Raw genomic sequence first — 14,750 nt, 5'->3', positions numbered from 1 at the left:
CTAACTCATTGAGTTATACGATCTAGATCAAGGTCTGCGACACACCTATGTGACCTAACTCAGCGAGTTACATGGTTTAAGACATGGGCTGGGACACAACTATGTGTCCCTTTGTTCGATTGTTACACAGTCTGGGCTATGTCACACGGGCTGGCCACACAACCGTGTGACCCCTATTTTAAATTTTTTTAACCTTTTCCTAATTTTTTTATTTGTTTCAATTTAGTCCTGGATCATTTCTAACTGATTTTAGGGCCTCAAAGGCCCAATTTAAGGCCCAAATGTACATGTATGCTAAGGTTATAATGAGTTTTAAGTAATTGTTGTTAAATGACATTACTGATATGTTTTAATATTAATTGTTCGGATTTGCATGGTAATGTTCCATAACCCTAATCCAGCGATGGACACGGGTTAGAGGTGTTACAACCGCATAAATTTTATTAACTACTACAATACTTGAGATTATTCTGATACAAATGAAATTGAACCCTTTCTGTAATGTTAAAACTGGTGCTAGGAGATTGTCCTTTCAAGGAGTTGCAACTCGCATAACAATGGCAGTCCTAGTGTTTATATTTTTTTCTATAATCATTTATTGGCTGTTCAATCATGTTAAGGTCCAAACTATGGTCGGCAGCGAACATGGTTATTTCGACTGATGCAGAAAGGTCCCCTAAAACCAGATATACATATTCTTGTGTAATCTACTTTCTTAGATCAGGGAATTTCTTTTTGTAGTTGATTGTTTTCTTTTTGAATCTTATCTTTGGCACTGGTTCTTAATATTTAATTTGATGTATTTATTTATAAATAAATCATTGCAATATATGCAAAAACAATGTAAAATATAAATTTAATAGATATAAAATAAACTCAATTAAACAATGAAAAGACAATAAATTCTTAAATGTATGTTTGTTTCATTTAAAGCGTTTTATGAAATATTTTCGAAAATCTACCAAACAACAGAAAATATTAGCTTTTTCAGAAAAGTAAGCCATTTTTCAAAAATTATTTTTCGAAAACAATTTTCAGTCAAACCTAAGATTTCAATTAATTCAAATTCATTGTTTGAATAATTCAAATTTAGATTTAGCATTCAACTAATTCTAAGTTTTAAAAACATTTTATTTTTAATATTTAATTATATAGGAAGATTTTGAACATTATTGTTTGAATCGAGCTAGATCGACCAGTTGAATCAGGAACTTACTAGGATACCGGTTTGGAGAAAGGCATTAGACCGGTTGACCCAGAAATTGTACAAACTGATTGATTGGGCGGTTTAATCGGTTGAACCAAAGTTTTTTAATATATTTTTAATGATTTCTTTAATAGAATCGGGCAGATTGGTCGGATCATACTAGTCAAACTGATCGAACTGATTGACCATCAAATTGGTGGCTTAATTATGGAAATTATAAATTAAAATTCAGGGGTTTATAAATTTAAATTTTGGAAATTATGATATAAATGAAATTTTTGAATATTTATAATGTATTAAATTAAATGCATGAAGCTTCTTCACTGTCTGTAGAACTGGACCGAATCGGATGGTAGGACTAATTGGATTGAGAATTGGTTGGGGTACCAATTCAAAATAAAAGGTCAGATTGGTTGACTTGTGAATCGATCGGATCAACCAAACCAATAGTCAAACCAGTTGAACCATTTTTATATTTTTTAAATTTTTTATTTTTAATAATTTATTCAATCAAACTGGTTGAATCGTGAATAAATGATTTGACCAATTCCCCTACTAGTTCAATTTTTTTTAGTAGAAAAGAAATGCACTAAGTGATTACATTGAACAGTCAACCCCTTGTATAGGCATTCATATCGTCATGCAGAACTCCTTGTACTGAACTTGGTGGGCCCATAAATACTAATTGAATCGGCGTACCATAATTCGCGTACTTAACCATTTAATCAGGAGGCGTATTTTGAGACCTTTGGATATGTTGAATTCATATTTTCTAATTTCGTTGGAGACAACTAATTAAATGTAACTCTACCAACCTACTAGAAGTAACTCCACTAGCTAGCAAACTCTCTACTAAAAGAGTGTGAAATTAAAATTATTTATTTATTATTTGGGATTTCAAAGAAGTGTGAAAGAAAAGAGATCAAAAAAGTTCTCATTTTTTTAATTAAAATTCCAAATCTGAGTCCATAATTAGAGTTAAAGTCCAAGTTCAAGCCCAAATCAAGGGAGCCTAAATCTTTGGTTTTCTTAGTTTATTTAGGCCTGTTTTTAAGCTCAGTCCAATATCCAATTCTAAAGTGTTGCCGTTTGGGTGGTGTGGGGTTAAAGTGCATTCAATGCATTTAACCACTAGCTAATATGTATTATTTAATTTAAATTTTCGTACCGAAGCTCGATTAAGTTTGCATGTATTCAAATTTAAGCTCTAATTTGACTAAATAGTTAAGCTTATGATTAATAATATATATTAAGAACAATAATGTAATTTAATAAATATATTTAAAAATATATATTAAAAAAAGAAAGTTCGATTACACTCACAAGTCATTTTAGCCTCTCTTTTTTCTTTTTTTCTTTTTTTACTCAGTCAATTGATTACAAGAAAAGGCATTGGGATCACCCAACCCATACCGGTTCAAACAAGGAATCAAAAGTAGCCAAACTATACCAAAATATAGCACAAACAACCAAAAAATTAACAAACCCCAAAACAGATTATCAATATGCTCTAAACAAGGTATTCCTCGACAAACCTACTTTAGCCAAGGCTTCCACCATTCCATTCTTACCTCGATTTGTGATTTCAATCCGAACCTCAGCCATTCACCTTAAACTTCCTTCAATATTCGCGAACAAATTCCTAAACGACCACAGCCGAAGACGACTATATTTCAACCAATCTGAAATAGTAATCGAATTGCATTTTATGATTAAAGGGACTTGCTCCTTCTGACTCAACTCTATAACCATCTCTGCAGCCTCTTTAATTGCCATTAGAACTGCCATTTCCAAGCCCCCTGTTGCACATCTACCAGAAAATAAAGCTGAAACCACCCCCTTATCATCCCTCAACACTCCTCCACAAGCCGCTATCTCATTCATAACAACCCCTGCCACATTGAATTTTATCCTACCCATGGGAGAAGGATCCCAAACTAAGTCCCGAGTCCTTATCGATCTTCCACACACACAACACTTCACCGGCCAGCTCCACCAATCACTTTTCAAGAAGATTCGTTCATTATGAACAGCTCTTGCCCACATTAACGCTCTCATTTTAGAATGAAACAATAAAGCGTCAAAGTTGTAACCAACCTTTCAAACACTTTACCATTCTGAGATAGCCACAAATACCAACAAGACGTCGCAATCACCACTAACCATAAACTTTTTTGCAGACCAATCAGGGCATGTTCCAGCACAAAGTAAAGAACTCAACAAAATTCGCCACATTATTCCAATCAAAACTTCACCAATTAAAAAAACAAGACCAAAAACTATTAATAAAAGGACATAGAAAAAACAAATGATTAACATTTTTTGTAACTCAATCACACCATGGACAGCCACTAGATAACAGATCCAGCTGTATCCCTCACCTAATCAGAAAATCTTCCATTGGTACACGATTAATCACTAACATCCACATAAAATTACACACTCTTAATGGAACCTTCAATTTCCAAACTCTATTGAACGGAAAATCAATAGCGCCCATTCCATCAACAGATAGCAAGTATGACAACTTCTTCACTGAGAACTCCCTCCACTATCATGAATCCAGAATATCCGATCCTCCACATCCGCGTTCAATTCTAAAGTCCCCACCAACGACTTCAATCCATCCACCATGCAACTCTCTCTATCTAACAACTTTCTCAAAAAATCCCTATCCCACTGTACCTCTTCAAATCTATTATTCGTAGCAACTTCATAAACCAAACTATTCTTAATCGTTGCTAGTCTGAAGAGTCCTGGAAATTCCACTTGTAGTGACCGGTTCCGGCACCAAACATCCTCCTAAAATAACACCGTTTCCCATTTCCAAGCACCCATCTAAAACAATTCTGCCCAATCCATTTAGACACCTTCTCACTTTTGGAATTTTCCACAATACCACACCAAACTACTGACATTTCCTTTGTCTTGGTTATCTTCAATCTCGAATTTTACTTTGACAAACCATACTTTGATTTTATCACCTTCCTCCACAAAGCATTCTTTTCCATAGTGAATCTCCAACCCCATTTTGCCATAAGAGCGCGATTTTTTACCTTGGGATTAACCACACCAGCTCCTCCCAACTTTCTCGATAGACACACTCTATCCCATCCTACCCTCGCCATTTTTCTTGTATTTTCTAATCCTCCTCATAAGAACTGTCTTCTGGTTCTGTTGATGCTGTTAATCACAGTAGCCGGTGCTTGAAATAAGGACATAAAATAGATAGGAAGGGAAGACAGAACTAAGTTAATTAGCACTACTCTTGCAGCAAAAGACAACGTCTTACACTTCCAACCTACCAACCTCTTTCTAAATGTTCCCACAATAGTTTCCCAAGTAGCAATTTTTCTAGGATCAGTACCTAACGAAATCCCAAGGTAATTAAGATGTAAGTTCCACTCTTGCATCGACAAAGGGCAATCATATGCCAAAGAAATTCCTCGTTTAGATTCTTATATAAAACATACATTTGTTCTAGTTCTACAAATCATCCTTTTAAGAGAACTTTTTTTTCACTTCCGACAATAAACCCCTAGACCCCTATCAGACGTCTACCGGATCATTAAAACTTCATCATTGCCTTTCTTCAAGTCGCATAATATCCTCCACCACTTCTCAATCATCTCCCGGAACACTAAACTTGAGTTTTTTGCCAATTTCCCAAGCTTTCCTTGCCTCTCTGAGTATCACCCTTTTCCTATTGCTGATATCCAAATCCGACAACGACGCATTCACGACCGTATCTTCTCTGTCCACTTTTCCTTTTCCTCTTTGTTTTCTCATTGCCCTATCTCTCTTCCTCTACTCTTTTATCGAAAGAACTTTGTCCTGAATGTCAAGCATGGATCGGAACTTCCAACCATTTGATTTCCGGTTCTTGCGATTCGGCAATACTAAATGATTCTCCACTATATCACTTTCTCCTTCTAGAATGCTGCCCTCTTTTGCCTCATCCGACTTTTCCCTTTGAATTTTAGAAATGCTCATTTCTGCTACGTTATATGAAATTTTTTACAATTTCTAAATTTGCTTCATGGCCCAACACAGCCTTATGGGTTAATTGATTTCTATTATCTTCTTGGACTCCCATCTCAATGCCCACTCGAATTTCACCCAAAGAAAAGCCCATATTTATCACATCAGCCCTAGCATGATTACTTGACCCATGGAAATCCCTTTCACCCTCCTTATTTTCAGCCCTTACTGCACCAAATAACTCTTCTTCCAAACCAAACACGTTCTGATGTAGAAACCGGCTTCCAACTATGTCGTTTGGTTTCTCAATGAACATAGCATTGATTGCCTCCTCTTCCCAACCACGTTCCCCACCTGATAGCTTATCCAACCTAAGGCCAAGAACCGATTCAGATTTCGACACGACAGACTCAGCCCTACCCTGCTCAATATTCTTCCCATCGCCGCTATTGTTACCCGTCAAGGACCTGCTCACATCTTCAACTTCAGACAGCCCCTGTTCTACCACTCTAATGGGAAACCTGGAACTCACCACCTCTAAAACAAATCAGATCGTCAACCTTTTCTGGTTTCATGATACTCACCAGTATTGGTATACTAGCAAAACAACTCGGCTTGTCGGGGTTCTTTCCCAGTGAGATTAAATCACCCCATACCATTGCTATTCTTTTAAAAGACTCGTAATTCCAGCAATTTAACGGAACTCCAGCCACATCTATCCATGCTACCCTCTCTTCCACCATTGTAAATTCCAACCAAGGTTTGATTGAAACAACGAACTCTCGCAAATGACCCCAATCGTTCTACTTCACAATCCCAAACAGCTCCTCGTCTGGTAGGTCGACCAAGAAGAATCTACCTTGGATTCTTCTGATTCTAATCTGCCCTAATCCTACCTTTGTGATTCTTTCTTATAGGTTCTTAATATTGCAGCAGGTAGCTGTCTCACCCACCACACATCTTTGTAATTTCCATAACTTTTCCTCTTCAACGTGTCCCTGAACCGCAATAAAATTTTTCTATGTTCTAACGTCGTCATTCTCTGTATTCGTCATTCCAAACTGACTCTTCAAAGAACATTCGCCTCTTTCCACTCTATCATCAACTTTTAATTTTTCATATTCCTTTTTTTCCATTTTTCCATTGCTCCCCATAACCACATTGTCTTCTCCTCGTCTTTTCTTCTTCCATATTTGACTTCTTCCTTTGAACTTTGCTAAGTCCACCCTGTTAAGATATGAAATATACTAATCTTTATTAAAACTATCTTGAAACCTCAGTACAGTATTGATGTTTATTTATAGAAGATGAATGTTAAACTACTCTAACTAACTTTAACAAAAGAAGCAGTAGTTTATTCATTAACTAACTAACTAACTGATTATAGTTCTAACACTCTTCTGGTTCCGTTTGAATTTTTTTTACTTTGATCACGCAGCTGAACTTGTAAATCCTGTCAAAAACCAGCAAACTGTTTTGGAGGTATGGGTTTTATGAGAACATCAGCTATATGTCTTGCAGAGGGAGCAAAATTCACCTGTAGAGCACCTGCAGTTACTTTTTCTCGTATGAAATGATGGTCAATCTCAACGTGCTTCATGCGAGCATGATGTGTTGGATTGGCGTCCATAGACACAGTAGAAGTGTTGTCACACCAGATAACTAGTGTTTGACATAGAGATACCGCGACTTCATCTAGCAACTGCTTAATCCATAATAATTCAGCAACATAATTAGCTAAACTACAATACTCAGCCTTAGAAGACGACCTGGATACAACTGATTGCTTCTTGGAACACCATGCAACTGGATTGGAGCCAAGATAAATCACATACCCCTTGGTAGACCGCCTATCTTCAACTGAGGCAGCCCAATCAGCATCCGAGTAACCCACCAACTTACACTGTCCTCTTGAAAAAAATAAACCATGATCCATAGTCCCGATAAGGTACCTCAGAACACGTTTTACTGCTTTCCAATGATCATTACTAGGAGAATTCATATATTGACTTAGTTTGTTAACGCAAAAAGCCAAGTCAAGACATGTTACACAGAGGTATTGAAGCATGCCAGCTGTACTTCGATATAGCTGACCATCAGCAAACAATGAATGACCATCAGATGCAACAAGTTTTGGGTTACTCACCATAGGCGTTGGAGTGGGTGCAGCTCCAGTCATTCCAGTTCTTTGAAGAATCTCTAAAACATACTTTCTTTGACTGAGAAACAGTCTCTGAGGTATGTGATGTACTTCTATCCCCAAGAAGTAGTTAAGTTACCCCATATCTTTGAGCGCAAATCTGTCGTGTAGTAAACGAACGACTGTATCTATCTCTTCAACAGAACTTCCTGTAATTACAATATCATCAACATATGCCATAAGCAATAGCAGATGTCCAACAGAAGAGCGGATGAATAGGGATGGGTCTGCTTTTGAAGCACGAAAACCAAGATGACAAACAAGATGTTGCTTGAGCGTCTGAAACCACGCACGAGGGGCTTGTTTCAGCCCATAGAGAGCTTTGGTCAATCTACATACAAGTGTTTGCCCATTAGCTCCTTTAACTTCAAAACCAGGATGTTGCGACATATATATTTCCTCTGTCAGATCGCCATTAAGAAAGGCGTTATTCACGTCAACTTGCCTCAGAGACCAGCCATGCATAACTGCAACAGATAGAATAGTTCTGATTGTTGCTGCCTGAACAACGGGGCTAAATATGTCTCGAAAATCAAAACCAGGATGCTGAGAAAACCCTTTGGCCACTAAACGTGCCTTATGCCTCTCCACAGTGCCATCGGCTCGCTTTTTGACTTTAAAGAGCCATTTGCATCCGATGATCTTTCGATTTTCAGGTAGAGGACAGAGGTCCCACGTCTTGTTGCGAAGAAGAGCCTGCAACTCCTCCTGAACAGCTGTTTGTCAGCAGCCATGTTGCATGGCATCATGAATATTAGTAGGAGTCTCAGTGACCTCATGACTAACACTACTAAAATATACTTTTGGTTTAAAGATACCCGCTTTGCTTCTGGTAGTCATGGCATGTGAATTGACAGGCAACAGACGAGACTCAGTAGGAACAGAAGAACCAGTTGAAGAAGACTGATGCAAACTGGTGCTTAACCGAGAACCTTGGTCAGGGTTGGTACTGCCAAAAAGTGAAGTATTATTGAAGGAGATCATTGGACTGAGCTGTCGAGCTGAAGTATTATGAGACACGGATGGAACTGAAACAGTTGGTCCAAAACGGAGAACCAGCAACTTGGAGCTAGAAGAGGAAATAATAGGTTGAGGAGCTGTCGACTGAGAGTGACTCTGTTTGAATGGAAACACTCCTTTATGAAAAGTAACATGGTGCGAGATATAAACCTGACCATCAGTTGCCTGACAACGATAACCTTTATGACTAGGGGAATACCCTAGGAACACACAGAGACTGGACCTATACTGCAACTTGGAGGTATTAAATGGTCGTAGATTAGGGAAACACAAACATCCAAATACCCGTAGAAAGGAGTAGGTGGGACGCTAATGAAACAACTTTTCATAAGGTGATACTCCTAATGGAGAAGTGGGCAACCTGTTCACCAAGAAAACAGCACTACAGAATGCATCATTCCAGTAGGTGATGGGTAGACTTGCATGGGCCATCATAGAAAGACCAGCTTCGACAATTTGCCTGTGTTTGCGCTCTACCAAACCATTTTGCTGCAACGTATATGGACATGTGACACATTGAATAATGCCATGTTGTAATAGATAACCATTCAAAGCTTGAAATTCTCCACCACCATCGGTTTGCAAAGTTTTCAACTTGCACCCTAGAAGTCGTTCAGCCTGTCTATGAAAAATAGGAAACACACTAAGGACCTCTGACTTTCTTTGTAGGAAATATACCCATGTATATCTCGAATAGGCATCTGTAAATGCAACGTAGTAGCGAAATCCATTGGATGTGACTAGAGCAGGTCCCCAAACATCGGCAGCTACGAGTTGTAGTGGGGCAGTATATTCAGAGTCAGAATGAGAAAAAGGTTGCTTGCGTTCTTTTCCTAAATGACAGGCAGTACAACAAGTAGAATGTTTATTTTCAAGAACCGAAATATTACATTGAGTCAATGCTTTCTTAAGTGTGGCATGACAAGGATGCCCTAATCTATAATGCTAAACATCAAACGGAATCATAGTACTGGCAGTTAAACATTGAGCTAAGGACATTGTTGATCCAGGAGCATTGGAATGCAGTTTGTATAATCCGTCGCTTACAGAGCCAGCAAGAAGAACCTTTCTCGTTTGTAGATCACGAACTTGGCACTGTGTAGGATAAAACTCAAAAATCACGTTATTATCCTTGGTAAATTTTGAAACAGAAAGTAGGTTTTTAGTTATGCCAGGAACATGCAGCAACGACTTCATAAGCAAAGGTCGCGACCGAGTAATTAAGGACGACTGGCCCATGGACATAACACGAAGAGCTGAGCCATTACCCACATAAACTTTACCTGGACCATTTTACAGTAGAGTTTCACTGATTAACGCCCCCGAATTTGTCAGATGATGAGTGGCTCCGGAGTCAAGATACCAGGCATTATCCACCACCGTTGCCAGAGTTGTAATAAACGCCTGAGACTGTAGAGGTGGAAAAGATGCGGACACCTGGGACATGTTACCATGCTGTGGAGAGGTATGAAGAAACAGATTAGTCCAGTTAGGAATTTGAGTAGGTGGACAATACCAACCTGAGGAAGCATTCTGAGTCACTACAGGTGCAGGAGCCATCCAAGATGGAGTCGAATATCCTGCTCCAAACATACCCAGATTTGCTTGAGGGATCGGAGGAGGTCTGTAACCTATACTTTTATATGACGCATCAGAGCGATGGTAACACCGGTCAACAAGATGACCAGACTTCCCACACAACTGACACTACACTCTTGATCCATACGAACGGCCACGCTCACGTCCTCGGTTATTAGAAGAGGGACGATAGTCTGGTGTGGATACATTCTCATTCACAGTATTTGGTACTTGACTATATACCAAATTTGCTGAACTAGGAGCCTCGCATACCACAACCTGCTGTCGTGTTTCAGCATCAAGAAGAATGGTTCCTTGAACCATATATGAAACCTGACTGGGGGTGATAATCGTGATAACTGATTCATATTCAGGTGACAAGCCATTAAGAATGGCAATGATTTTCATAAAAAAATCTTTCATAGAGAAATCTCCTTTCCGTTGTGCATGTAAAGCTCTCCTGTAAGACATCAATCTAGATGTAGTCTTGCTGCCATATAGAGTAACAATGGCATTCCAGATTTGAGCACTGGAATCCATACCAATAAGATGTGGCAAAACACCCGGACTCACAGAAGATAACAGCCAGGAGGCTAGAGCACAGTCTTGTTGCTCAAACCTAGCAAACTCCGGATTCTCCTAAAGAACCCCAGTTGGATCCATAACCTGTTGAGGCGGAGCAATCGTGCTCAATTCAAGAAAATGCTGAAGTCTGTAGGTTTTGAGTGCCAAAAGAATCTGCTGACGCCATAACAAATAGTTATTATCATCAAGCAATACGCTAATCTTCTTGGTTGAAAAAAAAACGACTATCAACAATCCCATCAGCAAGATTCGTCGCCATTGTATGAGCAGCGGATTGCACAGCAGACAGACTGGAAGGCAAGTCCATCAAACTCACAAAACTACAAGAAGCAATAAACCTCTGATACCATGTTAAGATATGAAATATACTAATCTTTATTAAAACTATCTTGAAACCTCAGTACAGTATTGATGTTTATTTATAGAAGATGAATGTTAAACTGCTCTAACTAACTTTAACAACAGAAGCAGTAGTTTATTCATTAACTAACTAACTAACTGATTATAGTTCTAACACACCCGTAGTCAATTTCCAATAATCACAAAACCATTTAACCTACTTATCACCCTTCTTGCATCCGCCATATTGCTGAATCTCACAAATCCAAATCTTTTCCCTTCCTTACTCCTTTTCGCTGGTATAAAAGCAACTAAAACTTCCCCATGAAACCTAAACATCACCCATAATCCCTTCCAATGCATTGACAACGGGATATTCAGCACAAAAACCGTCATCGGAGACATAACTCTTTTCTATTGGGTTGTATTTTGTTTTAGCCAAATATTATAAAGCTTAAATTCGACTTAAAGGATACTTATAAAAATATTTATTATAATTAAATTTAAATAATTTACAAACGCTAATATTTCATTTACACCTTAATATAAGTTGAATTGAAAATTGCTTGTTGAACTTGAGAACTTAGACTTTATCCAAAAAAATAATGACTTGTAAAACAAAGTTTGGGTTTCTTTATCCAAAATTTTGGCCATTTTATTAAGATTTTGGGCATTTTCAATTCAATTCTTGGGTGATTCTACAATTCAATTTTTATTCTATTTTTACTTACCCTGATTTAATAATGAAAACAGTGATTTTTATTAATTTTTTGTTCATGATTTCTTGTAAGTATGAATTTTTCTAATTTTTTTCTACTTTTCGTGTTTTTATTTATGAATGTTTACCTTTTTATCTTTAATTTTTCTTAATAATTGAATGAATCAATTTAACTCAAAGTCCAACCTAATTCGACTTTTTTATTCCTTGATTTTATAAAAAAATTGAAACCATAAAACATAAATTTATCAAATCAAACCAACTAAAAACAAAATAAAAAGGATAATGATCATCAAAGTCCAATCATTCAGTTCATAACATTACGAAAAATAAAAGTGTAATGATGTTTTTAGCTCTTCAACTTAAAAAAAAAAAATTAGTCATTCACTTCAAAATAGATGGATATACAAGTGGATTGACATGTCTTCAAGAGAATGATTCGGCGTTCTTGCAGAATGGAACCATGTAATACTAGGCACGATATAGATCTTCCAAAAAACAAGGCTTTTTTCGAATAAGCCAATTCATTTGGGATCTGGCAAATCCATTTTTTTCCTATTCAAAGATCAGCCCTTTGTCTTTGTGTTTTTATTGTTAGCATTAATTATTTTTTAAAATTTTAAAAAAAATTAAAAATTCATATTTGTAATTTTTATATTTTTAAATAATTTTAATGATATTTAATTTTAGAAAATAGTTTTTATTATTTTTTGAATTTTTTTAAAATTTAAAAAAATTAATTAAATGTTGGCGAGTCACCCATTTAGCAATTCACGTGTATGCAACGTTAGCAAAGTAAAAAAAAATAACTTCTTCATTATTTTTAGGTGATAACAAAAAAACGCAAGTTTAAGAGTTAAAAAAGACAAAAGAATATTAAATGAAGGACCAAAATTACTTTTTCATAAATTTGAAAGGCAAATAAGTCATTAGGCCGAAAACAAACACTAAAAACCCTTGATTATTTAACCTAACCAGACACATCGTATCACCATGAAAGTTAATCCAAATTCCAAACCTAATAACAATAATAATATTGTAATAATTAAATTCATCATTTATGGAGTTCCATAACAGCCACCACATTGAAAACAAGGCACTTGAGTTGAAAGCTTGAAAATCCAGCATCCATGGCCATGGACTTGAACTGCTTTTCAGTCCTTTGCTTTGCAACAAATTTCGTAGCCATATAGAGATCCATTTGATAAAGAAACTTAGCTGCATTGCTTCCCTCTGCTTCCTCAAACATCATGTAACTTATTACTATCACCTTCCCTTTCTCTTCCAATGCTTCGTAGCAGTTTTTTAGGAGTTTTAAGCAATGCTCATCATCCCAGTTGTGAAGCACTTCCTATCATAAAACACAAAGAAATTAACAGTAATACAATCGTAAAGTTTTGAATCCATCTATGCATATCTACCTTCATCATTATGGTATCTGCTTTGGGAACAGTTGAGAACATATCTCCTCCTACATGCTCAATGTCTGCATGATATCAAAGATCAACTTGAGAGCCAACTTAATTCAATTCACATGAGTTTAAAGTAGGGTTATATAATTACCAGGGAAAGATGGGGCCTGTTGTACAACATGAGGCAATTCATAGTTAATGCCTTTAATGGAAGGGTATTTGGAGATGACCATGTTGAGAGTAACCCCATATCCACCCCCAACGTCTACCAAAGTAGTTACCCCTTGGAATCCATTGTATCTCTCAAGTATTTTCTTCATTATTATCTTCGAAAGATTTGTCATTGCGGTGTCATGTCTCTTCGCATTTTCTGGATTTAAGCTCTTATATTGATATGCTGGCATACCATGCACTTTCTCAAAGAGATTCCCACCTTCAAGGACCAGATCTTTGAACCGTAGCCTATATATATAATAAAGGATTCAAGTATACATATGGAAGTTAAAAAGCAATTTTACATACTTTAATAATTCTTTTTGCAATCAATATTTTTAATAATCCAACTTGTTTGCAACTAGAGGATTGTACATTTTGTCCATATTTTGACTCAAATCATAGAACTAAATTTTGCCAACTTAAATTATAATTTGTATTGTTAATTTATAACGAATTACTCTTTAGGTAAGTCTTACAAATGTAATAAGTGTTCAATTATATAAATAATTCTTACATGTATTGTTATCATAATTGTTTTTCAACTACAACTTAACATACAATTAAAAAGCATTAAACAAATTATTTAACTTATTAATATAATTATACTTTATTTTATCAAACATTTAAATTTTTAAATCAATTTAAGAAAATATAAATTGAATTTGGTTATAGTTAAATTTGTATATTATAATTATATCTAAAATATTTTAGATATTGGAATTCAAACCAAATTAAAATCAAATAATTATGAAAGAGAGTATTAGAACTCAACGTACCAGACTTCAATGTCAACCTTGTTGCTAGTAAAAGCAGCCAAAGATCCATTATGTTCGTCATTAACAAAAGCTTTACCAGCCAAAGTAACCCCATACACTCTTTCACCATCTTCTCCATTACCCGCACCGGCATCGAGCTTTCGCGAAACGCAAGTAACTAAACCATGGCAAGCGAGGAGCCGAAGCATGCGATCGAGAAGGGAAGGCGCGTCGGGATTCTTCGCACGAATCTCCGACGCGATCTGGTTCGAAGAAAGCTTCACATCAGGACCTGCCTTCGTTAATATATCGAAGACACCGAGCTGAACTGCGGCATCCAAAACATAAGAAAACATGTGGGAGCTTCGTAAATACCAAGCATAACCGAATGCTTCTTCTTCTTCGGACATGGCGTACGAGGAACTCAGCTGATTCACGAGTGAATTCATTTCTTCTTCTTTTGGTTGATACTGGAAGAAGCTCTTTTACCCTCATTTATATTATAGTCTGTTGATGTGATCAAATATAAAGGCCAACTAAAAGGACAAAGTTAGTGAAAGACAAAGTCCGAGATTCCAGCACCACGCTTGAAGACAATTAATTGACTCAAAAAAGGACAGGGTGTATTTCCTCAGTATCATGATGTCATCCGTAGCATGATGAAGCTTCCGGTCAACGATTGTGTGCCCTGGAATAATGTTGCGCCATTCTATATCCAAATTGGTACATTTGACATCTT

At 36.7% G+C, this 14,750-nt stretch overlaps 2 protein-coding genes across 2 annotated transcripts; both read right to left on the bottom strand.

Moving 5' to 3' along the window:
• Positions 1–6,644: 6,644 nt before the first annotated feature.
• On the bottom strand, positions 6,645–7,367 carry LOC128034001 (secreted RxLR effector protein 161-like). Its single transcript, XM_052622514.1, has one exon. It carries the CDS (start codon positions 7,365–7,367, stop codon positions 6,645–6,647), a length of 723 nt encoding a protein of 240 aa, XP_052478474.1.
• Positions 7,368–12,504: 5,137 nt separating this feature from the next.
• On the bottom strand, positions 12,505–14,492 carry LOC105778083 (caffeic acid 3-O-methyltransferase). Its single transcript, XM_012601671.2, has 4 exons — positions 14,033–14,492; positions 13,192–13,502; positions 13,050–13,114; positions 12,505–12,979 (listed from the first exon to the last, which is right to left on the bottom strand). Exons 1-4 carry the CDS (start codon positions 14,458–14,460, stop codon positions 12,683–12,685), a joined length of 1,101 nt encoding a protein of 366 aa, XP_012457125.1. The 5' UTR covers positions 14,461–14,492; the 3' UTR covers positions 12,505–12,682.
• Positions 14,493–14,750: the final 258 nt, after the last annotated feature.

This window comes from Gossypium raimondii, chromosome 10 (assembly GCF_025698545.1).
Source record: "Gossypium raimondii isolate GPD5lz chromosome 10, ASM2569854v1, whole genome shotgun sequence".
Classification (NCBI taxonomy): domain Eukaryota; kingdom Viridiplantae; phylum Streptophyta; class Magnoliopsida; order Malvales; family Malvaceae; genus Gossypium; species Gossypium raimondii.
The sequence above is the reverse complement of the archived record's forward strand: the minus strand, read 5'-3'. Positions and strand labels throughout refer to the sequence as shown.